Source organism: Podarcis tiliguerta, assembly GCF_965153285.1.
Source record: "Podarcis tiliguerta genome assembly, chromosome: 1".
Classification (NCBI taxonomy): Eukaryota; Metazoa; Chordata; class Lepidosauria; order Squamata; family Lacertidae; genus Podarcis; species Podarcis tiliguerta.
Window position 1 is genome coordinate 48,641,869 of NC_139534.1, and position 27,641 is coordinate 48,669,509.

The 27,641-nt window shown below is 42.0% G+C and overlaps 1 protein-coding gene and 1 long non-coding RNA gene across 3 annotated transcripts in view; both read left to right on the top strand.

The window, feature by feature from the left end:
- The window catches only part of LOC310673250, a 611,626-nt gene that overhangs the window by 563,116 nt on the left and 20,869 nt on the right, over positions 1 to 27,641 (top strand). The gene's annotated exons all lie outside the window — the stretch shown is intronic.
- CNTNAP5 (contactin associated protein family member 5) overlaps positions 1 to 27,641 on the top strand; it is a 298,496-nt gene that overhangs the window by 249,986 nt on the left and 20,869 nt on the right. The window contains exons 17-21 of one of the 2 annotated variants that reach the window (XR_014508745.1): positions 836 to 1,054; positions 2,289 to 2,528; positions 5,527 to 5,748; positions 14,021 to 14,147; positions 16,693 to 16,780. Coding sequence is in view for 1 of the 2 variants with exons in the window: in XM_083430378.1 (XP_083286504.1) it covers positions 836 to 1,054; positions 2,289 to 2,528; positions 5,527 to 5,748; positions 14,017 to 14,147; positions 16,693 to 16,780 (900 nt within the window). In the remaining variant the exon portion in view is untranslated. Of the gene's footprint in view, positions 1 to 835; positions 1,055 to 2,288; positions 2,529 to 5,526; positions 5,749 to 14,016; positions 14,148 to 16,692; positions 16,781 to 27,641 lie in introns of both variants that reach the window. The other variant, XM_083430378.1, reaches the window with a different exon arrangement.

Consider the following 27,641-nt stretch of genomic DNA (forward strand, 5'->3'; position numbering starts at 1 on the left):
CAGCTAACATTCATCTTTCCCTTCCTCCCCCACAACAAACACTCTGTGAGGTGAGTGGGGCTGAGAGACTTCAGAGAAGTGTGACCAGCCCAAGGTCACCCAGCAGCTGCATATGGAGGAGTGGAGATGCGAACCCGGTTCACCAGATTACGAGTCTACCGCTCTTAACCACTACACCGCACTGGCTCTCAGAGTAGGCTCTGTGCAATGAGTTTGAGGAAATAATTTGGACCCCTGAAAACCAACTGATCCTGGAAATTTTCATTTTTAGTTCAATCTTTATTGATATTGCATTAATATACATTAAATAATGATTGAGTGGCCATTAAGACTAGTCTCCTTCACATTCTTTCTGGTCCCACTCTATAGCTATGCTTATTCATGATATCACCTGATTTTCATCTCGCTTTTTTTTCAAACCTAGAACAATCTGGAAGCACTGGCATCTATGCTAGATTTAATTGTGGGCCTCCAAATCTTTGTGAGGATTCACCCTCCCTCCCTCCCTCCCTCCCTCCCTCTCCTAGCCCTTATGGTTATTCTTCCATCCAATATTTGTTCCTACAGTAGTGACTGTGCACCATGTGCACTAATTAATAACACAGAAAGATGAGCAGCAACACAGTACATTAAAATTCATGAAATGCAAATAGTTTACCAGTGATCTGATTTATAAGCAAGGATTCTATAATGGAGAGTGGAAGTGAACCATATCATGTGGTTGTTTATTTGCAAACCACCACCACCAACCAGCCAACCAAAATCAGCTAATGGTCCTGTGATTCATATTATTTCACACAGCAGAAAGTCACATAGTTCACCTTATTATTTCCAGCTCCTAAGGAGATTACCTTCACAGTAGATGTTGGAAATGGACCAGTAGGCATCACCGTCCAGTCTCCTGCAGCCCTGAATGACAACCAGTGGCATTATGTACATGCTGAACGGAATCTCAAGGAAACGTCTCTTCGGGTGGATGACTTTCCAAAGAAGATTCTGGAGGCCCCAGCTGAAGGACATTTCCGATTGCAGCTCAATAGTCAGCTATTTGTAGGTAGGGACAGTTAAGTGATGTTTATAGATGCTTTCTTCCCTTTTCTACACCCGCAAAAAACTAACTAACTCATATCACACCATCCAAAAGGAAGTTCCTAATCCCCAAAATGCCCAGTAACACTCACCTCAGTTTCCTCACATTTTCTGCCCTGCGCAAGCACCAGGTTTACCCTTCCATAAATACATCTCTGAGGACAGGATGGTCCTTCCAACGCAGTAGCACATTTCCCTGTTTGGATTTTTCAGGAGCAGAGTGGTTGGATACGATGGGTGTCCATAATTTTCAAATAGTTCTAAATAGATTAGATGGATGATTTGCTTCTGCTACCATGATTTGCTTCTGACAAACATTCTTTGCAATTGTCTAAGCTTCTTATCAGAACAGGAAATGGGATAAGTTACAGATTTCACTTGACCAGTGAGTAGCCTTTCACACCCTTTCACAATTATTGGAATAGAAGCATTTCCAGTGCTGGGCAGAAATGTATCTATGCTTACAAAATGAACATTGCCTTGACTATTAGGGCTATACAGAGCTCTGCAAGTGAAGTCTTTGCTCATCTGCTACCTTAGATCACCTATGGTAAAGATTAAGCTAAGGGCTTTAAAATAGCAAAGCATACATTGATTTATGATGGCAACATGAGCTGGACTACCCGCCACCCCGCCAGTCACCACCCAGTGTTACGAATTAATGAAACAGAGATCATAAGAAAGTCACTTCAATATCTCAAAATCTAGCATGCAAAGGAGACTGTAATTAGCTCTGGGTATAACACGAGTACTATGAAATCCTTATTACAGGTATTTTAGGCTTCCCAGGTCACATTTTTCAGACACTGTAGAGACTTGCAAGAATACTTGCTTTTAATTTGGAATGTATGAAACAGTTCTAAGATTTCATGAAGAAATATATTCAGCCCCCAAAGCTATTGTCCACGTTAGGTTTAACAAGTCTCCACTTTTGCTGTCCCTGCAGCTTGGACTCTCACCAGACTGCTGAAAGGGAAGCCCATTAGATATATGAGGCCAAGATTGCATGTGTCCTTCACCCTCCATAAGGCTGAGTGTTCATGCACATCAGTATGGCATCACTGGACATCATATTTTACAGTCTTTGAACTGGCATCTCACAGCACCTTTTTAGAAAACATTTAATAAGGGCTTTGCTTTGGTAAAGGGTTGGTGTTTGAAATAAAAGCATGGTGTGTTTTATGTCTCCTTTGTACTAGGAGCAACTGCTTCCAGACAAAAGGGCTTTGTGGGGTGTATTCGTTCTCTTCACCTAAATGGGCAGAAACTTGATCTTGAAGAGAGGGCCAAAGTCACTCCTGGTGTGAAACCTGGATGCCCTGGGCATTGCAGCAGTTATGGTAACCTTTGCCAAAATGGAGGTAAATGTGTGGAGAAATTAAATGGCTACCTGTGTGACTGCACCAGCTCTCCGTACGAAGGACCATTCTGCAGAGAAGGTATGGCTGTGTAGCAGGTTCTTCTATTTCCCCCCATGAAGTGAAAGTTGATCAGAATTCATTATACAAAGAAATTGGATGGAAACTATTACTGCACTGTGGGGAAATGCTGATTTTTAATGTCACTTTGCACTGATTAAAACCTCTTGGCAAATTTTGTATAATTAAGTTTTTCCCCGTTTAATTTTTAGTTTTGGAATAGTTAAATAGAACTCACTTGGAATCAAGAAGCTCGAAATGCAGAGGCATCCATTTTAAGAAGGTATCTTTGGATACCAATATTGGGGGGAAAGGAGGAGTGTTGATTGTCTCCTGCTCCAGAATGCAACTGTTATTTTTATTCCAATACTATGTCAACAGATAATCTGAGAACGGTCAAGACCAGGGCTGATATGGTAATCTGAATTTCTAGGCGTTGTGGGGTCATAGAGAGTGGGGTGGGGACCCCCCCCCCAAAAAAAATGGATAGGAAGATAGTCATTCAACTGGTGGGTGACAAATATGAGGCAGAAGAATGCTTACAGTTTGATTGGCCTTGTGGTTGTTCCATCTCTCCCCCACTGCCTTTATTTTAGCATTAAAAGAATGGTGCTGAAATGAGCAGTCTAATGTTTCTTACAAATAGTACCGGGAATGTCGCTTTATGATGGCATAGCATGCTTCCCAGTAACACTGTGTTGGAAAAAAAAGATGGCTGCTCCATCGTTATTTGTTGATCATTTGCTCCTATCTCTATGTACTCATATACTGAGATAGTCATCTGACACTCTACCTTCTACTATAATGTTGTAATATGACTATTGTTGCTTGTTTGGGGTGGGGTGGAGGTTTTGATCTGAGTTTATTGAATTGCACTTTACCATGAGATTGTAAGCAGTCCTTGGAATGCCACTGTGGTGCTGAATGTATGGAGGTTCTAGATCTAAATAAATGCATACACTTGCCCCATGACATTTAAAGGGGAGGTTTTGCCCCTCGCCTCCTTCCTCAGATGCACAGTAGGTTGCAGGACAACAGTATATAATTAAATTCCAGAGTCCCAAAGTGGATTAGAGGAAGCTGCACAGGCTGTTGCAATCAGCCTAGAATTTCAGACCTGGGTCACACATGAATTATTTGGGACGTGCAAAATCCCCTATTTCATTGAAGTTGCAGCTTCGGCAGAACATTCCATCAAGCTCTAATTATTTGCCAAGCTCAAATAGGACAACTCTGTGAGTCAGAGATTCATCTTATCATTCACCTTGGGAGCAGCCTAGGAAATCAATATTCAGCAGTCGGGCAATTGTGAGTAAAATGAGATAGGAAAAGACATGGAATGGTTTTCATGGGACTGAAGACAATGGCCTCTTAGCCATTTCTCAACAGATGTTTCCTATACAAAAGGAGAGAAAAGAACACATATTTTAGATGAAAAGCTCTTTGGGGAATGTCCTGATAATCCCCCGTAATCTTATTCTATCTTAAAATCACAGCCGGGATCCGTTTGAACATTTCCGTTTTAGTTGCTACTCTTGCATTACAAATGCCTGGCCAATAGGCAGGGGAACAGAACCTACCTGCTGTAAAACTGGCAGCGTCCCAATGAAGTCAGTGGAGCTTGGGCTGATTAAAATTGCTGGAAGTGCATCAAATAAAATACTCAGGACCTGCCGGAAGAAGGGACAATGAAAACAACATGTTTGTGTTAGCAGAAATTTGGTTCATAGATTTGTACACTGAAATTTAAAGAAGCCTGTAATCAGAAGTCAACAAAGAACCATTTATTGGAATTACTTACATTAATACATATTTTCTTAACTTTCCTTAGATATTGCTAATCTAGAATTTGAAATGCATGCCTCAGGATAGGTAGGGACTCGGATGGTAAAAGGAACACAAAGATAACTTACGTTGCTGCTTTCACTGTTGGTAGTGAATATATCATGCTGCCCTTTAACTATTTGAAATTTTGCTGCTCATTCTTAGCCATATGAAAAATGATGCATTGGAGGTAATCTTTCCATAAGCTTTTACTGTAAAGCACAGCCATCTGGGATTTTGTCCTAGTTCAAGAACCTACTTGTCGTCTTCTTCTTCTTCTTCTTCTTCTTCTTCTTCTTCTTCTTCTTCTTCTATCTCAACCATGCATGCCCTCCACCATCCTCCCCATTCTTTACTCCAGACTGCTCCCTGACCATCTATGCAGCCCATGATGCAACAGCAGATCAGTGAAGATGCACTGCATGTTCACTATAATGCTCCATTTTGCCCCAGTTGCCTGGTGTCATACTGTATCTTCTTTAGGGAGAGACATATTTTAAGCATCTTGTTTGACATTTAAATACCAAAGGACAAAAATCCACCAACAGCATACAAATCAATATGACTAACCTGATCCAAAACACCCACCCACCCCCCCACACATGAAAATAAAGACCACCACAGCCAACCACAAATGAACAGCCACACCCTTTTCTTCCTAATGTCTCAACAAATGAAACCGATTTGTTTTTTAAAAAATGTTACATGGGGGAAAAAATCCGAGGGAAACATTGCACATACCTTTGTAAATCAAGAAAAATGTTAATAGAAATACATTAAATCGTTAAAAAAAAACAATACCAAGTATAAAATGAAGAAAGCTTCCATAAAGACACATCTATAGGCTGACTCCAGAGCTGACCTGTAGTTGGCTCTTACAGTTCTGCCTATATTGTGTTCTCATCTTACTGTAGATAAGCAAAAATGTACAATGTGCGCACACATGCAAACAGGCTTGAGACAGCAAGCAGATATTTATGGCTGAATGCTCCACATTTCCAGTGATTTCTGATCTAGTATTCTGAGTCAGATTCTTTCCTGATGCTTTCCTTTTAAATATCTGTTGCATGGGCTCCCCTTATGGGCTCCCCTTAGCTATCTGGTTGATTACTGTTGGAATCCGAAAGTGAACCAGCTTGTGTCTGATCCAGCAGGGCTTGTCTTATGTTCTCTTGCTTTTTCTTTGTATTTTTAGAGGTCTCTGCCCTTTTTGAAGCTGGCACTTCCATTACCTACATTTTCCAGGAGCCTTATCCTGTGACCAAAAATGCAAGTACAACATCCTCAGCCATATATGCAGATACTTCGACATCGAAAGAAAACATTGCCTTTACGTTCCTGACAACACATGCTCCAAGCCTCCTGTTCTACATCAATGCATCTCATGACTATTTGGCTGTTATTCTCTCCAAGAATGGTAAGTGACAGTGCAAAGCTAAAGGTCCCTTGACAGTTCAGCTGCATAAGAAGTTTCTAAGGCTACAGTAGTGAAATGGTGTGTGTGTGTGCACACGCGCGCATGTGCTTAGTTTGTAGGGCTACTGCCATCTGCTGTCAAAAATGTTCATTCTTTGACTGATCAGTTCTACTTTTCACCTCTTCAGCACCACACAAGATGCTCAGACATGGAGCTTTAAGGTCATGCCTGGAAAGCATGGAGGAAAGTTAAATGTGGATAAGCCCCATGTGTAAGAAGGGCTTGGGTCTCTCCCCACCCCCCTCCCAGTGCTTTGAAGCCATCACTACCATGTTTGAATATTTCAATTTTAGATGGGAGAATATGCAGCCTTGAAAAGGGCATTTCAATTATTATTTTAAATGATGGCTGTGAAGTAGCATGGAATGGAAAAAATTGTCATCCTAACAAAGTAGCAGTGGTGCCCCCTCCCCATGTGAGCAATGTAGAGCAGAAGGGGGAGAAAATCTGAATGCTCACATGTGACATGAACTAATTAGAATAGGAAATGTTTTGTTTGAAGAGATGGCAGCCTATTACTTCCTTTTGGGCTCTTCGGGTAATTTTGCCGTGTAAATGTTCACTAGAATTTTATTTGTGAAGCCTGCAAAACGTCAGGCAAGACTTTGTATGAGTAATTGGGTCCTTTGAATCAGTAAAATCCAGCATATTCAGCCTATCCAGCAAATATGCACTTCCACTTGTCATAAAACACACACTCTCAGACTCACAACTATTTCAGAGTCACTTTTAGAGGATGTATCATGGAGTAGGTTGCATTTGGTGGCATAGGAAGGGGTGTGTGGTGTGTGTGGACTGCCCTGGCTGTCATCACTGAGGGGGGTGACCGCGGGGCCTGGCCTTCAGTGTTCCTGAGCCATACATCTCTCCTGGGGAGTGACGCGGTGGCTTGAGCACCTGCAGGCTCCGCACTGCCCAAAACAGCAACGTGGGGCTCATAGACTCTGTGGAGGTTCTGCGCAGCATGCTCTGCCCTGGCTGGCCCTGCCCCTGAGTGCAGGGCTTTTGCACCACCCTGGGTGCTCCAGCAGCTAGCTACACCGCTGGTTGCATTGCCAACATTTCTTTCCAACTGTCTGTAATTTCCTCATGGTTTTGTCAGTTCTAACTTTGCTCCATTTCCCCCCTCTTAGTCTCATTGAAAAAGAAGTTATTTAAATTTAAAGCAGCCTTCTGATGTGCTGCTTTCCCTTATGCTGCCAGTTTATGCTTGCTGTTATAACACAAAGCAGACTATGAATAGTACTGCATATACACTAGTGGTAAAGGTGATAATGAAAGGTATAACTAGTTCCTTTGGGATGTTTTCAGAAGATTGCAATGTTCCATGGAAACAACATGTTTTGCCCTCATTGGAAATTGCCTTGTTTCTTTGCCGGAGTGGTAAATGGAGGTGCATAGTTAAAAGTAGGTAGCTTTTGTTGGTTGGCAATTAAGAACCTTACAAAGTCCTTTCCCTGCGAAAGCTGTATATTACGGCTGCACAGGTGTCTCTTATATACATCCAGCAGTAGCCCATTCTCATGTTATAGAATTGTTGGAGGGATAATATGGAATGGGCTTGGTGCATTGTATAGTATGGTATGGCATGGTGAGTGTGTGGGAAAGAGATGGAGAGAGAGAGAGAAATGAGAGAATAAGCAATGGAGAGAGTGAGCACAGAGTGTTTGGAGAGAAAAAGAAATGGGAGAAGGAGGTTAAGGCTGAGATTTCCCAGTACAGCCCTGAAAACTATAGTCCCTCTGTCAGACTAAGCATCCTGTGTCATCTCATTAGGTTGTCAGCAGTGTTTGCAGTCCAAACATGAAACTCCCATTTTCATGTGCAGTTGAAGCAAGCACGACCAAAATGTGACCCATCCCGTAAAAATACTGCATAGATAGCATTAAGGTTGCAGGTTTGATCCCTGTATGGGACAGCTGCATATTCTGGCATTGCAAGGGCTCCTCAGGGTCCCTTCCAACTCCAACTTCCTCAGGCTCCCTTCCAACTCTACAATTCTGATTCTATAAAAACTTGAACTTAAGCAAGTACTGGAGGCATTTAAATAAATGTTCTTCCAATGAACATAGCCAAAGCCCCAAATGAGAAAATAATCTCTATTAATTTGAAAAGGATGTTGCGGGGGGGGGGGGTCATCTTAAAATAAATATTGGCACACTCACATAAACACACACACAAACATGCATACATTAAAATGTGTGCGCTGCATCACCTTCCTTCTTGCCATTTTAATTAGATCTCCACAATTTTATTTACTTGTTCAGATATATTTCACCTCTTTCTGAAAGCTCCAGTTGCGTAACTACCTATATTTAAATGCAATTAAAATACTGAATAGAGAAGTTAAAAGATCACATTCCCAGCCCCATCCATCTTTGGATAGGAATGTATATCCTTATTTGTTCTCTGAGCGCACTGTAGTACACACATACACTTGCTGCTAATAAGTCTTTGGATGAGGGCCAATTCATTGAGACAACTGCTTATTAGCTAAAGCCAAGACTCCTTAAAGAATAAGGTCTGCACTGGCCATGGGAAATATTGCTGAATATTAGTCATGATCTGGTTCTGTTAAAGTGCTATTAGCTGTGCATAACAACCAGAGATCTGGATGGATCCCTCTGAGCACTGCTGTGACTGGAGCATGAGAATGTGTTTCTTCACCCTCCAAAACAGTGGTTAAAAATTATTTACAGTTAACCAGAGTCCCCTCTTAATCAGAGTTTTCAGTTAGCTACAACTTCTGATTTCAAACGCTGATTGAGGATTTCTCATTCTTATATTGTAGATAATCTACAGTGCACTTGCAGTGCAAACATATACCTGTCTACTCAAAAAATTATTGAGATTTGTTGTGATTACAGGACTATGATCATATACATTGTTAGGGTACTATAAAAGGGAAAGAGCAGGAGCAGAGGGGCCAGATGAAAAGAGAACAGAGCTGCTGCATGTATAACAGAATCACAGAGCTGGAAGGGACCCTGAGACCAACCCCGTACAATGAGGGAATATGTGACCTTGGCATTATCAGCACCATGCTGTAACCAATTGAGCTAACTGGTAGTTGCATGACCATTTACACTAAATTGCATGTCAATCTACAACTATTAAAAGGTGCAAGAGAAGTGTTTCTGCTTTTTCACAGGTTCACCCCAGGTGGGAAAAGAAAGCTTATGGTTTCTGCAATATGCTCCTGATTATAATCAGGGACATTATGCCTGTCTTGCACTGGCCCAGAGTGTATGATGAAATTACTGTTTATTTTCTGACTCTCATTAGGAACCTGGTATTTATTGTAATGTTCAACTGCTGATGCTAATATTAAAAACTTCTAAGGATTAAAGTGGGAACCTGTGAAAAATGTGTAAAATCCAAAGCTAAGAAGAGTGTGCCTAAATCTTTTGGAGCATCTCTAATTTTAGTAGCTAGCAGCCTGAATCCCTGAGTATGCAAGTTGGAGGATACTGCTTGGCAGATAGCTGTATCTGCTGCTGTACAGATGATGGGAAAGAGCTGAAAGGTGCCTTCTTCATTAGCTGAATTCCTAGAGACCCCTGTATATATAACCATTCAGGGCACTGCAGGCTGGTGAAAGGCCAATAGATGCTAAAGAGAACCAAACTCAGCAGCCACGAGACTCTGCTTGGATTAGAGAGAGAAGGGAAAAAGCAATTCTAGTGTTTTGTGACTAATCTGTATACTGAATCTTGGCAGCCCAGCCAGGACACTGATTTTCGTGACACATAATGTGTTACTTTTAAAGTGTGGGTAAAGAGAAGAGTCCAGTCTGATAGTTTTTTCAGTGGTCCTGATTGTGTGCTTAACTAAAGTAATTAAGGCATATGGGGGGTAACCCATCCATATTAATTGATCTCGGTTGTGCATGTTCAGAAACTATTAAAAGCTGTTTCCGAAGCATGTTTGTGGCAAGATTTGTAAAAGTTTGGTGTGCAGATCCAGGATGACAAGCAAGCCTTGCACTTAAATAAAACTTATTATTTTCCTTTTTAGTTTTTTAAAGTAATGAATTACTTCCAAATATCATGCACAACAAAATCATATCCTTGTGCTCCGGATTAATTATTCCTCTTCCTCTTCTTTCCAGTCACATCAACTAAGCATGGTTTAGCATTCCTGCTTTCATTCATACAAATGAGCTTGACTGAATGGAAAGTATTAACACAAGTCTTTAAAATGTAAAAGAGAGGTAGAAGGAATACACAGACAAACAGGAACAGAATAAACAGAAACACAGAGAAGAATTTTGACAAAGAAGACCAAAAGACTAAAACTGTAACTACAACATTTGGGAAGTGGTATGTGCGTCTAGGTTGAGAACCATAGCAGACCATCACATCATTCGAGGCTGATTAGCACGATGCGTTCTAATGGAGGTGACAAATTTGAACCACACCTGCTCAAAATCAAAACCCCAAGCAATGGCATTAGGTCTTACCGGTGGCCAAACCATGTGGTTCAGAGTTAAATTTATATAGTGTATCACATACACCCTCTCAGACATCTGGGATCATAACCACTTATCATTGTCCCTCTTCTCAAGCTTTCAAAGACATTTGCTCCAGTAAGACAATAGACTTACTGCTAGCTAGTGACAGGTGACACCTAAAACAAACCATTCCCTTTCTCACTGCATACCCCCAATAAATAAAATGTATTACTATATATCCAATCACATTCCAAATAGTGGGCCTCATCAAGAACAAGACACAGCGGCATCCAAGTACCCTCTCCCAATGTTCCTCATGTGTCCATCAACTTTTCTAAAGCACCTGAGCCCAACATTGCTTCTTCCTCTTTTCCCGAATTTCCCTGGGAGTCACTGCTGCAATGAGGAAGTTTAGTGTTGAGGCCTACATTATTTCCAAGAGCAGTGCTGCCACAACATTCCATGTACCAGTACCTCTAGGAAAAAATACTTTCCCCAAATACCCTAAGTTCCTAAGAAGGATCTGGAAGCCCTAGGAAACATTGCCAGGTATCCTCATACCCAGGGTGCTGTAAGCATGCTCAGAACAGCATCTTGGACACTAACATCCTTGGAAAATGAAGTTTCCCAAGATTACAGACTCCTTAATAACCAGTGCTAAGTTTGAGTGAGTAAGGGAAGGACTGCAGCAGGGAGAGCTAATGCAAGAGCTGGCACAAAGCCTATGACAAACCGAACCTAAACTTCAGGGAGGGCTTGGACTTGGTTGGTTATGAACGTGTGTGAAATACATGTGCCCAGGTAAGTATTCAGAAGTACAGTTCTCCTATCCATAATCTCAAATTGCATTGGGTTTTCTGAATCTGCCCTGAGCTTCAAAAAAACAAAACAAAACTCTCACTACAACAAACTATCATCCTAATTTGCTTTGAGTATAGTTCTGCAAAAATAAAACAGAAGATTGGTCCCATTATTCCACAGTAGTAGCTGCTACACTCTCTGAAGAGTAAATTTACAGATCATGAGACCCCAGGGAATGGGCGGCTAATTAAGGAGCAGATTTTTCAACCAGCTGTTCTCACAGAAAGAGGCAGACCTTTTTAAAATATCCAAGCTATAAAGGAACGATGCTGTAGTACGAGACCCCAGTAGTCACCCAGGAACATAATGCATGCTGAATGGCACTGGTAATAATTGGTTGTGTCCATCAGGACATGATCTAGAGTTAACACAGCAAATATTCTCTCTCTCTGTATTCCTGTCCACAATAAATCATCACAAAAGACTTGCCATGCATATTTTTAATGGCACATATGGAGTATGCAGTGTTAATAATTACCTTACTAATGTTATCTTTCCTCCTTCAATCAACACCTCCACTAATTATTTTCTCCTCTTTAATGATCACTCACACATGTGTGATGATGTGATGAGAAAGTGTGGTCACTCTTTTAATAAGCTGCTAAAGTATCTGATGGTTGTGCACTGGAGTGCTGAGATGGCATATAAAGTATTTCCACCCCCGACCAGCAGATAATTTGGCCCTCTAAAACTTAGGTTTGTAACACCTTTCACTCTCCTATGCTTTATCAGGCCCAGTTTCTACATGACCAAACCAGAGAGACAAACAAATTTCCTGCATGTGTTTCTCCAGCTGAGTTCACTGAAGGGACTTGATCCAAGCTGATCTTGCTTTCTGTATGCATCAGGTCTACTGCTCACTTCTAAGCTCCCCATATATTTTTGTATTCACTGTTAGTGGCATTTTATTGTGACTTTCATGTATTTGGTATAATCCAACACCAACAAGGCCTCACCTGCTGATTGTAGGTCCAAGGTGGTCGATACTGGGAAAGCCACTTTTAGGCAGTTGGGTTACAAGCTGTTTAGGGTTCTATACACTAGCACCTTGAATTTGACCCAGTAGCTCACTGGCAACCAGTGCAGTGCTTTCTGGACAGGTGGCACATGGTCCTATCAGGCTGCCCCACTTACCAGATGAGCAAGCAGCCTCCAAACCATCTTCAAGGGCAGCCCCACATGCAGCATATTGCAGTAGTCCAGACGGGAGGTCACCACAGCATGGACAACCCAGCCCAGGCCACTCCAATCTTAGGAACAGTTCTAGCTGTCTAATCAACCTAAACTGGTGTAAGTACTCCTGGCCATAAGCTGGAATCCATGAGTACTTCCAGACTATACACCTGTTCACCCCCTCCCAGTAAAGGTTGTACATTTACTTCCCAGACATGGGAGCTGCCCACCCACAGCACTTCTTCCATCTTATTGGGATTCAGCCTCAGCTTACTAGCCTCCATCCAGCTCTTCCCTGCCTTCAGACCCCAGGCCAGAACCTTAATATAGCTGAAGCAAGAGAGTAGAACATCCCCATAGTTGGATTAAAAAGCTGTGCAGGTCAGAATCAGCCACTAGGCAGCTACTTGCCCAGCCCTGCTTTGATGATCTTGAAATACACTTCTTGATTTCATATTTAATTAGTAGAGCTACAAAATAAGCTGGTAGCGATTTTCTGAAATTGGCTTGGTAATAACTTGGCAGCAAGACATAGCTTAAGCAATATCCCATGTCTTGCATGTGTGCTGATATACAAAGCCAAAGACAGGATGACAAAGCAACCCATGACTGTAATAAAGCTCCCAGAACCATAATTTGGTGATTGCTTTAATTACAATTATGAGACAGAAATTATACAGAAATTAAAATAAAATAGATTGCGCACATACACTTATTGGAGGCATAATGTGGCATAGAACTCAAATCAACTAGAAAATCTAAATCCAAGAATACACAAAAGAGTCCTTGTGTATGCATTTCTCTTTCTGTCTCGTATTTAAATGAAACAATTAAATTCTGCAAATTTCCCCCCTCTAAGTGCATACTGAATTGTTCTAAGATAGCTAAAAGGATCATATTTATCATGATGGTTTAAATGGGATTGTAACTTTGTACAACATAATGAACCAAAGGTATAAATTTGGCTAAGGCAAGCTGACTTGGTTTATTGCAACGTTGAAAGTCACAGGATTCCAGGAGCTGCAGGATTTATTTGGTTTCATTCATACTTTAACACCATAACTCTATATGTGTTTACTCACAAGTCTATCCCACTGTTTTCTGAGGGGTGGAACTGGATCCAGGAGATGGGTAAGCTCTGGAAGATTGAGGGACCTTTCAAAGCAGATCAGAGGTGCTGCAAAGGAAAGGTTAGATAGGGTAATCTGTGCCTGCTGGTGTGGTGCTTGATCTTGTCCATTGATCATTTGCAAACCTGCTCAAAGTAGGTGAAGTGATGCCATGGTATACATGGCCTGACTTCTGAGTTTGGCTTGCAGTGAAGGCATCTCATGAGTACCATGTTCATGCAGATAAATTCAGCCCACACCCTTGCCAGGATATTCCTTGTAGCACACCATTATGCAGATGCTTGAACTGCTTAGAATCTGTGAGGATTCTTGATTTAAAGGTTTTATTTCAGACTTCCAACTCTTTGGTTCTATTGAAGGGAGTGTTTGGTAGAAGTTCCATCGGAAGCCTTCAAGACCTGCAGCTCTATGACTGGTGCACAAACTACCTTATTTCTTCTTGCCCAATGTCCTTTTTTCTCCACAGGAGCTTTCTGTGGTCTGTATTTATTCTGTGCTTCCTCATAGCAATTTGTTAAATGGTTTTAGTTATGGGTGCTTTTAAAGATCAAAATCTTTCTCTCCCTGCCTTTTTTCTTCTTCTTCTTTAAGGAAGCTTGCAAGTCCGATACAGACTGAGTAAGGACAGATCCCTTATATTCACTATTGATTCTGGAAACTTTGCTAACCGAGAGCTACACCATGTGAAGCTAAATAGAGATGGAAGAGAGCTGACTATTCAGGTATCCAAATTTGCCCACCATATTTTACCGTCCACCGTCTTCCTGCAGTTTCACTGTCCTCAGTGGGGAAAGGAGGAGCATAATTGATGGCAATCTGTCCTTGTTTCTAAAAAGCAAATTCTTAACATTAAGTTTCATCATTCTGTCACACTATAGCATGAACAGGGGAGATTTTGTTGTTGTTTCTCTGTTTGTTTGTTTCATTCATTCATGCCCCAACTTTCTTCTGTGGGAACCAAGACAGTGTAGATAGGGTTCTAGGAGGTTTCCCACACAGACACTGACTTAAAAGATTAAGCAAAGTTGCTTCAGCATGTGTAGGGTGGTCACCTGGACTACAGGACAGGTGGCAGTGACATGAGAGAGGGGTTGGGACCACCCATGCATGGTGGGGTGGGGTGGGGAACCTGAAGAGGGCTACTGTCAAATCATTCCAAGAAGAAGAAGAAGAGTTTAGATTTGATATCCCGCCTTTCACTCCCTTTAAAGAGTCTCAAAGCGGCTAACATTCTCCTTTCCCTTCCTCCCCCACAACAAACACTCTGTGAGGTGAGTGGGGCTGAGAGACTTCAAAGAAGTGTGACTGGCCCAAGGTCACCCAGCAGCTGCATGTGGAGGAGCGGAGACGCGAACCCGGTTCCCCAGATTACGAGACTACCGCTCTTAACCACTACACCACACTCCCTCCAACAGAGGGAGATGTTCATTTGTAAGGGCAAATCCTGTCTGTCCCTAAGATAATGGGTGACCTGGTCACCACCAACATGTATCCTGTGGAAGAGAGGCTAACTGCACCTCCTCCCTCTCCTAATGAGAGCTCCAGTACATTCCCTCTCCTTCTAAAATAAAAAGGTTGAGAGCAGGTGGCAAGGACCTCTTTGAAGAAGGCCAAGCCTCTCTCTTGCTGTGTATGAGGCAATAGCATCAGTGATGGAATGGAGGTTGAAGATGGAGAGAAAAGAAAGTGGAGTTGGGGGAAGGATTGCAACTTTCTTTCTTTCTCTTTTCCTCCCTCACCTGTCAAACTTGATGAAACATAATACATTAAACGTGTTTTCCAGCTTCTTCATAAGAAGGAATGGACATGATTTGAAGCATGACTAAGGCAAGGATTACTGAGCTCTTGCCCAAGTTTGAGCAGGACTACATTGTGCATGACTTGATTACAGATACAGGAGAGACCCAAAAGAAGGTCAAGCAAAACATTCAGGAAGAAACAAACACCCCATATCATAGATCAGTGTAGATAGATGCGCCCCAATATAGGAAAGGTAGGAACAATTAGCTTCATGGCTCATTTAAATCCTACAGAAGTTGTGGGCAGAGTAGGGAAATCAGAAACCAATTTACCCCTCTGGTGAGCTATTCCTACCTCTGTAAGAAGGTTCACATTGCATTTGAAGAATCCTGGGCTCAGTGACTAAGCACAATTCAATAGATATGGGTTCTGTTCAGATTTGTGCTAAGAACTTTTGAACACACTTCCTCAAAATACAATCCTTGTGTTTTAGTTCCCTTAATTGCAAATTAGAGAATTTGTAATTAGCAAAACTAATTGTGAGCTGTTGTTATAATGATTCCTTGTTTGGATATAAACAAAAGGGAAGACTGATGAACTGTAATGAAGATCTGAATTCTGACACAATATGTATCGTGTATTTCTTTATTTTCTTGTATATATGGGCTGCTGTTCTATGAAACATTCATTGTGGTGTATGATGTAGAAATACCCTACTATAAAACAACCATTTTAAAAAAACATCAAGTAGTTTAGGACTCCAGATTAAATTCAGCCACGAGACAGCCAATCTGCAGCTTCTCAGAGCCACCTGGCAAATGAATTATAAAAATGCCAGGTGGAGGGAAGTCCTATGAGCCAGTGAGCTGCTCTTAAAGTCTTGTTGTTGACAAAAATTTGGAAAGTTTGCTTCAGAGGAACCCCGTGTTGGGTTGATCCAGTTTTGCTGTTTATAAGATCATATCATAGGCCTTTTTGATCTTTTTATAAGATCATATCAAAGAAACCTTTTTGGAGATTTTTGAGTCAAGCTCCACATTCTCATCCGTTTCACCACTAGGCTCATAACAGTGTAAACAAAGTTAATGTTATACACTGGATGGGCCAGCTTTTTTTCTGAACTTACAGACAAAGCTTCATGTCACATTTCAATCTTATATCCACCTTTATACCTTTCCCCCAATGGGGCTAAACCTGGATGAGAAACATCTACCCAAAATGCTTTTTGTTGTTCTCGTTGCAATCAGAGATTAATCATTCTGAGTTCTCTGCGGGGGTCAAACCACTTGTCAGATATTATACACAGATTCCCGCAGGGAAGTTCTCTTGAAACCCCTGCTGTAAAGACACCTTTTAGCTTTTCCTGTAGAATTAAGGTGCATTTATTTTGCTGTCCATGGAAACTGATGCCCAGCAGAGACAGATATTACTTGTGTTCCGGCAGCAGAGCTAGTGCTATAGATTCATCAGAGGTCTCTCTGTGTGCTGTAATAATGGAATCACTTTTATTGATCCCCTCCCTTTCAGATTGACCAGGTTCTCAAAGTCAAGCACAACTTTTCCTCGGAGGCTGATTTCAGAGCCATCAAATCTCTGACCTTGGGGAAAGTCACAGGTAGGCACCGCAGATGGCTTTCTGATTTGTCAGTGGCAACACTGTGCATGCAAATTGTATTGTTTGGAGTAGCACGTGGCCTTGCCCTATTTTCAGCCTGTTTCTTGTAGCTGAGCTGTGCTTAGCAGAGATGCTGCTTACATCTCAGAGATGTCTAGCAATGAGAGCTAAATACAGGACCCCTTGCTGAGCGATGAGACACTGTTTTGTCTGAGCCAAGTATTAGCAAAAATAACACAGGCTCAGAGATGTTGCTGCGAAAGAGGAAAAAAACAACCTCATAAAAAGGTGTTGGGTGGCGATTAGGGATGATAGCATGCAAGGAAGCTGCTTGGGGAAGGGCTAGGGAAACATGAGGGGTCTTTTGGGCAGCAGACCTATGTCTGTATTGGGGGAAGTCACTCACTGGCAGACAAACTGGGAACCAGGGACTCAGCTATACAGCTGCAAACAAAATGTTTAAAGTGCAATATATACAATGTGACACTAGATGGTGATGGTGAGCCTAATAGAAAATGCAATGTATTTTTTAAAAAAAACGCTTAAAAAAAGCATTTTCTGTATGTTTTTTAGATGGGTGTAGATTCCACCCAGGTTGCAAGACAAACCGTGTGTGTGTTAGGATTCTTGCCCTGTGCTTGCAGTCATGGGGTTGTTTTTTATGACATGACGGTGTATGTTTTCATTCCACATAGTGGGAAGTGACAGAGACAGGATGTTTGTATGACTGTGCTTCCATGATGTAGGGCGTTTGCTCCTTTGTTCTTTCTCTTTGCTGTTTGATGCTGAAGAGGAAGGAGCTGAGTCAAGATGCTCTGAGTGTATTACAGTGGTACCTCGGGTTACATACGCTTCAGGTTACAGACTCCGCTAACCCAGAAATAGTGCTTCAGGTTAAGAACTTTGCTTCAGGATGAGAACAGAAATTGTGCTCCGGAGGCGTGGCAGCAGCAGGAGGCCCCATTAGCTAAAGTGGTGCTTCAGGTTAAGAACAGTTTCAGATTAAGAACAGACCTCCGGAACGAATTAAGTACTTAACCCGAGGTACCACTGTATATGTAAATAAATGTAGTTTAGCCAAAAGGTTGTGCTACTGAGTCTGTCACGTGAACTGCCAATACTCTGCAGAATCCTTAAGTGTGCTGATGCCTCTTGGTATTAGTCGCTGTGATGTTCAGGCTGAAGAAAGCTTTTGAAGCTCCTGAACAACCGTCCAGGAGGGGAAGAACATGCCAGCCGGGCATGTGTCTCTGCCAGGTTCCTACTCGCGTGTAGGACGTTCCTGACAATTTTTGTAGATATATATATATATATATATATATATATATATATATATATATATGCAAAAACAACAAGATTAGAGCAATCCTTTAGAGAACTGCAGCCTAACAGATGTATTTAGGCATGCGCTTATGTGGTCTAGCCCATACTTTGGCATGTTACAAATGTGAACCTGGACTCACCTGTGTGCAGCCAGCAGTCATGTATGTTCATATACACACTGCTAAGAGATTTAGGATATTTTTCTGGAATTATGACGTGCACTTCTTATGCATACATCTAGTTTATCTTTCAGAGAAAGGTGTTAGGTTTCCTTGAGGCTAGACTGAGGGAAACTGTGAAATACTACAGTGATAAAGTCACTCCCACCCCTTCCCCGTGTTTTCAACATTCTGTGCTATAAATTGTCAAATTAGTTCGTGGAACTGCCTTGAAAGTGAACTGGTCCAACAGCTGTGGCACATCCTTGCTTCAGTGAAGCTGCACAGGATGTGTATCGTGTTCAGTAATGCCCTTAATCCATTGCTATGTGTCCTGTGGCCTTTAAAGAAGTGCAAGAATTAAATCCATAGTTTGCCAATCTTCTACGGCTTACAGATCCTCTTGGGAAGTTGTGATTATTGCTAATTTTAGAACAGACAAATAATGATTGCAAAAACACTCTTTTAAAATGCCGACAGAATTGCAGGTTACATTGCTGCATCAGAAGGGCTCCAGTTCTATTTCTGTATTTGATTCTATCCATTTTTATTCTTTACAACACAATAATGTTTTGTGCAAATTATCTATCTGTCTCTGTATAACCATTCATATCTACCCTTGGAGCCACCTTTGCACATCTCCTCTTGCATTTCTAACTGTTAGCCATTCATTCATTTTATTAATGATTGCATTCATAAAACTCTTTCTTCTCATGGAATTCAAGGTGGCATATGTTGTACTCCACCTCCACCCTACACATAACAACCATTTGAGGTAGGTAAGGCTGAGAGATGGGACTGGCCATCCAGTTAGCCTTGTGGTTTGGAACCATTGTAGTCTGACAGTCCTCTGCAGCATGCTGGCTCAAATTAAGATGCTTCTGAAATTCCTTTCCTGTAAATTCCATCTTGGATCTGGGGTCTCTAAATTATCTGGGCCTGGTCACAGATCCACAGTGATGGGTTCCATTTTCACCATTCCTTCAGTCTGGATTTCCTAGAATACAGCTTGATCTCTTCTGTCATTAATTTCTGTCCATTTCCTCCTGATTTTGCAGGTAAACCAAGCACATAAGCCATTGTGCACATTAAAACACACTCTCTCTCACTTCGTGCATTAAAGTTAATTCATGTAAGGTAAAATAGATCACATGGACAGTGAAGAAGTTAATGCTAGAAAAGGATGGATGGTTTCATATTTTGACCCTGACCAGGGCCATCTTACCCATAGGCACTAGGGGAGCAGGGCACCCGGGTGCAGGGCTCTCAGGGGTGCCAGGCCATGAGTCTGGGGCCGAGATTTGAAGTTTGGGAATTGGGAAGAGCCGACAGCCGCTGCCAGGCAGAGCAGAGCCCGTCGGAGTGCCTCAGCTCTTCTAATGCAGGCGATTGAGGTGCTGAGGCAGCCGGCCGGCTCGGCCCTCTTGCACGCCTGGGATTGGTGGGCTGTCAAGAGGCCCAGTGAGTGCATGCTGCTTACACGAGGCACCTGGCTTCACTCAGTCACTGCCGCACTGCCTTGGGCTCAACTGTTGTTGCGCTGGGCTCTGCTTGCCCCCTCCCCAGGTGCCTGGCCCTGGCCCTGGCCTTGCTCTGCTTCTGCTGCCGCCACCTCAGACTCCTCCGCTGTGGCTGAGGTGGCTGGCTAGGCCAGCTCTGCCATGCGTGCCTTGCTGGCATGCCCTTAAAAAAGGTCAAAAACTTTGGGGTTCCCCCCTAAAAAAGGTTGACAACTCTGGGCAACGGGGGGGGGGGGGGCGTCGGGCTGATCTTTGCACCCCGGCGCTGCATATGCTTAAGATGCTCCTGACCCTGACTGCAGAAAGCTAGCTATTCTGTTCCAGTAAAGAACACAAGGCCATCCCATGTGATTTCCATATCTTTAAACATGTAAAAGAATGATAAAATTTCCACACAGTTTCCCACACTTCTGTTTAATCATGCAATTATGTGCACGATGCACCACCATTTCTTTTAGTTAAAGCACTTGATAGATTAGCTGGAGGCTCCATTAAGCTGAAGTTAACAGGCAGGCATTGTTCAGTGCTTTAAAATCTATAGCCAGTCTTGGATGCACATTCAAGATGTGGCTCTACTTATCTGGATTGGGGTGAAACTTATGAAACCGGCCTGGCTTTTTCCTCAAATTAATTACATTCCTTCCGGGCAATCTGTTTTCCCTTCGTTTGCATTTCTCATCTGGGAATTTTTAAGGACGGTAAAAGAGCTTAGTTTTAAACTACTGTGCTTTCCATTCAATAATAAAGGGGTGGTTTTTAATGTGCACAGTCAGTCATGTGCATAGCTTACCTGCGAGGGAAAGGTTCACTGAATGAATAGAAGCTTATTTTGAAATCAATTACAGAAATTCTCAGGAAGAAAATCAGAGAATGGATGGAATGGAACACAAGCCACTGCCAAACTGTGAAAGTCTTAAAAAAATAAGCTAGGGAAAAATCTGTCCACCCTAGCTAGAATAAAATAAAGCAACCCTAATCACAGATATTTCTCCGGTAGCTGTTTAAGCATGACCTAAAATCTCCAAAATAACAGTATTGATGAAATAACAGATTTTGAAATTACAGAGCTGAGTTCCTACAGAAGCACTTTCCTTATTCAAAAGACCATGTGTTGATTTCTGAATTGCTGTCATTGCAATTCAGCGACTGCTCTTGGTTGTGATCTCACATCCCTACTCTCTCATTAAATGGATGAAGGTTTGAAGTACACCTGTGATCCCAAGAAGGGCTAAAGAACACATCATGTTTATTTCCTATAATATTCCTTATTAAAATTTTGTTCTGTTTCCCATTGTATATTCTAATGGTACAGTTTGTTTTTTTTTGGCTTTTCAGAGTTTGGGTGGCTGACTTTAGTAAGATATTGAAAGGAGCTGTAAAGTTTTCTAATTTCATAGAACATTTTACATTCTAACACCCTCCCCCCAATAATCTTAACCTCATCCCAAACACTGAAGCACATGATCAGCAATTTTGCACGATGTATCTGCTACTGTACTATACCACTGCAGACCTCAGATGGAGTGTTACATAATAAATGTTTACACACATATATACAAACATAACCCATGCAGTTCCAACATATTCTTCCTAATATCCTTTTTTGCTTGGAAGCATGTCATTGTACAGGTATCAATTTTCTAATCTTACCTAATCTTGACCTTATAAATTCAAAAGTAGTTCTCTTTTCTCTAAGGATCTCTTTCCCCTTTCTATCTATGTATGACCTCAAGTATGCTCTGTCTTTAAAAAGCTGAGCTGTTAAATGTTTGTTAGTGCTTAAAGCATTCTGGCTTCTTGTTTTCAGACTATCTTGTGCGCATGTTTGCAGGGCTCTCTAAGCTGTGGATTCAAGGAATTGTTTTGTTGTGTTTGAACATTCTTGGCAGTTTTTCATCATTCATGGCCCTATGAAAGACTAATCCATGTGCTTACATGGCAGCAGCACAGTCTTCTGTCTTTTTAAGAATTCCACTTCAAAGAAGGACTTGGTAGGTTCACCAGCAGGCCCAACCACTTTTTCTTCTTTTCCCACCTGTCCTCCCATATTCTGCAGAAAGGCAGCGGAGGAAGGCAGATAGTTGTAGCACATTTGTGTGGCATTTGCCCTGATATATCATCATGTTGAACTGGCCCAGGGCTCAGTTTGCTTGCTTATACATAGATTATCTATTTATTTTTCTGTAAAGCAAAGGAAAACATAACTTTCTTTCCTTTCAACTCTTTGTCTCCCACCTTGAGGAACTATTACTTTCTTCACTCTTCAAAATCAGTATCATGTCAAGGAAGATAGGCTGCTTTTTATCACAAACATGTAAAGATGCAGACTGTTTTAAATTGATTCCCTACCCTTGACACACTTTCCTTGCCCACCCAGTTCCAGCTTGTGGTTTGTGCTCCACATTAAACCATAGTTTATATTGGTACATGTTGTTCAAAAGTTCCTGTGGCATCCTTCCTCCTGCTGATGTGGTGCTAGGGCTTGCTTGCCATCCAGTCTCTGGCTTTTGGTTTGCTTCTCTCCAAACAAACCACAAGCATAAGCCAAGGTTTGTTCCTGGCTTACCAGTCCTGGTTTGCTCAGAGAACATGACAAGCGAGACCATAGCCAGCTTCCTGGCAAAGTTCATTCTCCATAGCACAAACCTACATGGATCTCGGCATGAGCTGAGTGGGGGGAAAGTCACTTAACGTTGAGAGAAAAACATTCTACATCCACCTCTGGAGATTGCTACTATTTTCAGAAATAGAGTTTGCACAGTAATATTACTTAATTGCTGTGTCTTGTGTTACTCTCCAGAGAGCATCTATAGGATCTCTTTAGGGAACATTGTCGAAATGGAAGGTTACAAAGTCTCCGCCCTCTTCCCCCTTGAGATTCTCTCTTGCAGCTTTATTTTTAGCCTGAAAAGTTGCTCTCTCAATTGACTGCAGCTGTCTGCTATCAAAAGAATCTTGTATTCCTTTGTTTGGCATCTACAGCTCCCCATTATGTTGCATCCATCAAGTCTTTTCTTATTACAGTATTCCACATGGTGATTAAAAAAACAAAATGAAAATAAAATGGGAGCGGTCATGTTGTGACACTTTGCTTTGCAAGGGTCGCATGGATGACTTTTGAGTTTGAACAAAAATTTTCAAGTTCCCTCTTCATAGCACTGTCTTCTTTAGACTTTAAAACACCCATTCTCCCAGGATGTTCAAGAAATGTGTGGGCAAAAATGAGTGTTCGCATGTGCGCATTATACTCAGCAGAAACTTGTCAAGAGTTTTTGTGAAGTGATGGTGACGTGTGATAAAAGCCCAAATACTATACTCGGGGCATGTTACTTTACTGTTCAAAGGGCTGCTAATTTCAGTTAATTTCAGTAACTTTGGTGTAGCCTGATCTTCATCAACGACTTATTAAGCTAACTGCCAGCTATATCTGGAATGTGACTCACACCTTCTTTTGGGGGAGACAAGTGATTATGCCTGAGAGCGGAAGACCATTTTGATTTTGCCCAGAGAAATATGGTTTCTTAGTGAGGGCAGGAAAGACCACTAACTGCTTCTGCTTCGGAGGCACCAACGGATACGATGCTAGCACCAACTTATTGTATGCCTATTCTCCCACACACACACACATCAACTTGCCTTTTTAAGGGTACAGAAACACCCTAACATTGAAATCTTATGCTGGTTTCATAGAATCATTGAATTGTAGAGTTGAAAGGGATTGACTTGAGAGTGATTTGTTTAATTTCATTTATTTATTAAATTTCTATACCACCCTTAATTTGAGTGTCACAGGGTGGTTTACAGTATAAAAGCTCAAAAATACATAACATAGTAACAAATAAAAACAGTACCCCCACCCACAGTTTAAAAGGCCACAAGGAATGTGTGGCTTTTGTGTACCGTTTAACAAGGAAAACCGGCATCTTGAAACCTAAGTACATTCAGAGGTACCGGTATACGATTTCACACTAAAAAGGGGAAGTGCTAAAACTAGATAGGCAAAGCAAATCTCCTCATGAGCTGTCAGTTTTGTGATTCTTAGATGGTCATTTTGTAGCTGTGGCTCCATTGCAGCACTTTCCAGGAAAGCTGATGACTCTGAGTCTTTTTCCCTCTTATGAGAAGCATCTTATCTCTGTGCAGGTTTAATGCACACATGTGTACATAATTGTGCCTCATTCACATATGACTGGAATCAGTTTTCATAGAAACATGCTGCACTGACTTAGTGATGAGGGAGAAATTTGGTTCACATTTAAAGGTGAACATTAATTCACATATTCTGAAACATAGCCATCCTTCAAAATTTGCACGTCTTCAGATTTTGCAGTGCTGTCCTCCAGCCATGTAGCTTGTACAAAATTGCATTTACTATGGTAAAATGTGCATAAAGATATTGGTGAAAATAACAAAGAGAAAAAATGAACTGGGGAAAATTGCTTGCAAAAAATATGTGTATTGGGATAAATTTTCACGAGGACTTTTTGTTTTTAAGTTGCATGCTAATGCAGCAATGTGGAAGTCTGAAGTCAAGACTGAAACAATGAGAAATCGAGAGAAACCAAAAGTGAGCAATTTGCCCAGCCCTAGTCTTCACCCACCTTTAAAGAATGAGGAACAAACTCAGAACCATTTGTATTTTTGCTCCCCACAGCGGTGCTGAGGATATGGCCAGTGTGCCTTCTAATTGCAGACTCACTTCCCACAGAGCCCCAAGGACCCAATTTTATGTTTAGTGGCTGTGCTCGGAAACAAGTATGCCTGAGGCTGATTGTCTGCCTGGCTTGTGTGCTCCAGTGCAGAAATTCATTGCTAATTACTATGCCTCTCTCTTCTAATTTGTGAGTGAGCCAGGCAGTGATCTGCAGTCACCAGTTGGAAAGGACAGTATGAAGTCTAGCTATTATATTATTAATTTGTATTGGGTGGGCATACCAAGCCTACTGTTTGCACTGGAGCTTCATTCTGCTAGGCATACAGCTTTCCCAATAAGGAATTATGGAAAGTGCTTCTGGTCTGATTTCAGTCAATGCTCAAACTTTCTACAAAAGGCTTGGGGAGAATGTGAAGTGACTAGATGGTTAAGGCTCCTGGCAGTGCTCCTGAGTGTGGGTCATGTTCAGGCAAGGGTATGCAAGTGGCGCTGTGGTCTAAATCACTGGGCCTCTTGGGCTTGCCAATCAGAAGGTCGGCGGTTTGAATCTGCACAACGGGGTGAGCTCCCATTGCTCTGTCCCAGCTCCTGCCTACCTAGCAGTTCGAAAGCATGCCAGTGCAAGTAGATAAATAGGTAGCACTGTAGTGGGAAGGTAAATGTGCAGTCTGGTTTCCATCACAGTGTTCTGTTGTGCCAGAAGTGGCTTAGTCATGCTGGCCACATGACCCAGAAAGCTGTCTGTGGACAAACACCGGCTCCCTCGGCCTGAAAGCAAGATGAGTGCCGTAACCCCAGAGTCACCTTTGACTGGACTTAACCATCCTTTACCTTTACCTTTAGCTATGTGTTGCCATGCCCATTATCAGTCTAAACAACACACACATTTCCTGTATTCATGCTCCTGAGCTTTAATGTTTGCCTACGATGTGGTAAGTAGCCCTTAGTATACTTTTAAAAATGGCTTATCTAAAGAAACATTCTGTTTAAATCTGTTTAGAGACATATGTAGTAACATTCTGATAAGGAAGGGCCACCAAAAGAGATAGAATCATAGAATCATAGAGCTGAGAGACCACAAGGGCCACCGAGTCCAACCCCCTGCCAAGCAGGAAACACCATCAGAGCACTCCTGACATATGGCTGTCAAGCCTCTGCTTAAAGACCTCCAAAGAAGGAGACTCTACCACACTCCTTGGCAGCAAATTCCACTGTCGAACAGCTCTTACTGTCAGGAAGTTCTTCCTAATGTTTAGGTGGAATCTTCTTTCTTGTAGTTTGGATCCATTGCTCCGTGTCCACTTCTCTGGAGCAGCAGAAAACAACCTTTCTCCCTCCTCTATGTGACATCCTTTTATATATTTGAACATGGCTATCATTAACCTCCTCTTCTCCAGGCTAAACATGCCCAGCTCCCTTAGCCGTTCCTCATAAGGCACCATTTCCAGGCCTTTGACCATTTTGGTTGCCCTCCTCTGGACACGTTCCAGTTTGTCAGTGTCCTTCTTGAACTGTGGTGCCCAGAACTGGACACAGTACTCCAGGTGAGGTCTGACCAGAGCAGAATACAGTGGCACTATTACTTCCCTTGATCTAGATGCTATACTCCTATTGATGCAGCCCAGAATTGCATTGGCTTTTTTAGCTGCCGCGTCACACTGTTGGCTCATGTCAAGTTTGTGGTCAACCAAGACTCCTAGATCCTTTTCACATGTACTGCTCTCAAGCCAGGTGTCACCCATCTTGTATTTGTGCCTCTCATTTTTTTTGTCCAGGTGCAATACTTTACATTTCTCCCTGTTAAAATTCATCTTGTTTGTTTTTGCCCAGTTCTCTAATCTGTCGAGGTCGTTTTGAAGTGTGATCCTGTCCTCTGGGGTGTTAGCCACCCCTCCCAGTTTGGTGTCATCTGCAAATTTGATCAGGATGCCCTTGAGTCCATCATCCAAGTCGTTGATAAAGATGTTGAATAAGACCGGGTCCAAGACAGAACCCTGTGGCACCCCACTAGTCACTCTTCCTTCAAAATCCTTCAAAAACTTCAGCAATGCTAGCTTGTTGCAACAAACTCTCGAAGAGTCGTATGCCACATTAAAAACAAACAGATTTATAGTAACATAACATTATAAAAATAAGCACAATAAAAAGCTGGTGCCACAATAAATCTGTTGGTCTTTAAGATACTTTTTGTGTGTGTCTTTAGAAAGCAGATTCTGCCTGGGCTTTCTCCCTCCAGTGGTCCAGCCTACAGCTGCAATGTTCTGTGATTGCATAAGGGCAGTGAGGTCAGTGAGTTTGTGAGTGATTAATAAGAATGGGGTGTGAATGATTAATGCTTCGCACACCCCCAGGCTGTAGCAGCAAATGAACATGACATCTTAGGCAGTGGCATTTTCACCTCTTTGCCATTGGTATTCTCTTATAGGGCACCATGGAGCCAGAGGTGCTGAATTTGAATTAATATGTAAAACTTTAGCCCCCTGAAAACTTATGGTTATTAAATATCCTGGAATGGGTTATTGCAAAAGAAAAGGTCAGTGGCTTTGGAGTCCCAGTGATAATAACATCATCTTCATCCAAGGTGGCACCTTCATTATTGGAGCACTGCACTTTGCAAGTGTCAATGCTCTCTTGCATCTATAAGTCATCTTACACAGTCACCACCTCCAAGAGATTTCTTTGATTTTGTGTTTCAGAGTAAACATGCATAGGATAGTGCTGTAAGAGTGGTGAACAAGAGATTGGCTCCCCAAGAGAAATGAGAGAAAAAATAGTCTAGAGGTGCTGCAGAAGACTAGTTTTATTTTGAAAAATAGCATGGCCCATTTTGAGCTTTACAGCTTGGTTTTTAAAGTGCATTTCCCTTTTCCAGATCTTTCAAGAGTGAAGGTTTCCTTTTTCACTTACATCCTGTCTTAAATAATGGGGACAGCCATAAGAGCACAAGCAGGAGCATAGCCGTGAATCAGCAGGGGGAATGTATAGCCGTTATCAGAGACATCAAGGATAGGTTATGTAAAAACCCATTCCTTCATTCCAGAGTCAGCAGTTGCCACGGAAAACACATCTAGAGCAGGCACTGACTCTGGGGGCTGATAGCCCCACAACATCTGGAGGGCCCTTCATTGGCTATCCCAGACTGCTGACGTTTGGTCATATGAAACAACTTCAGGATTCTCCAACTGATTATGTTCATATCGTCCTAA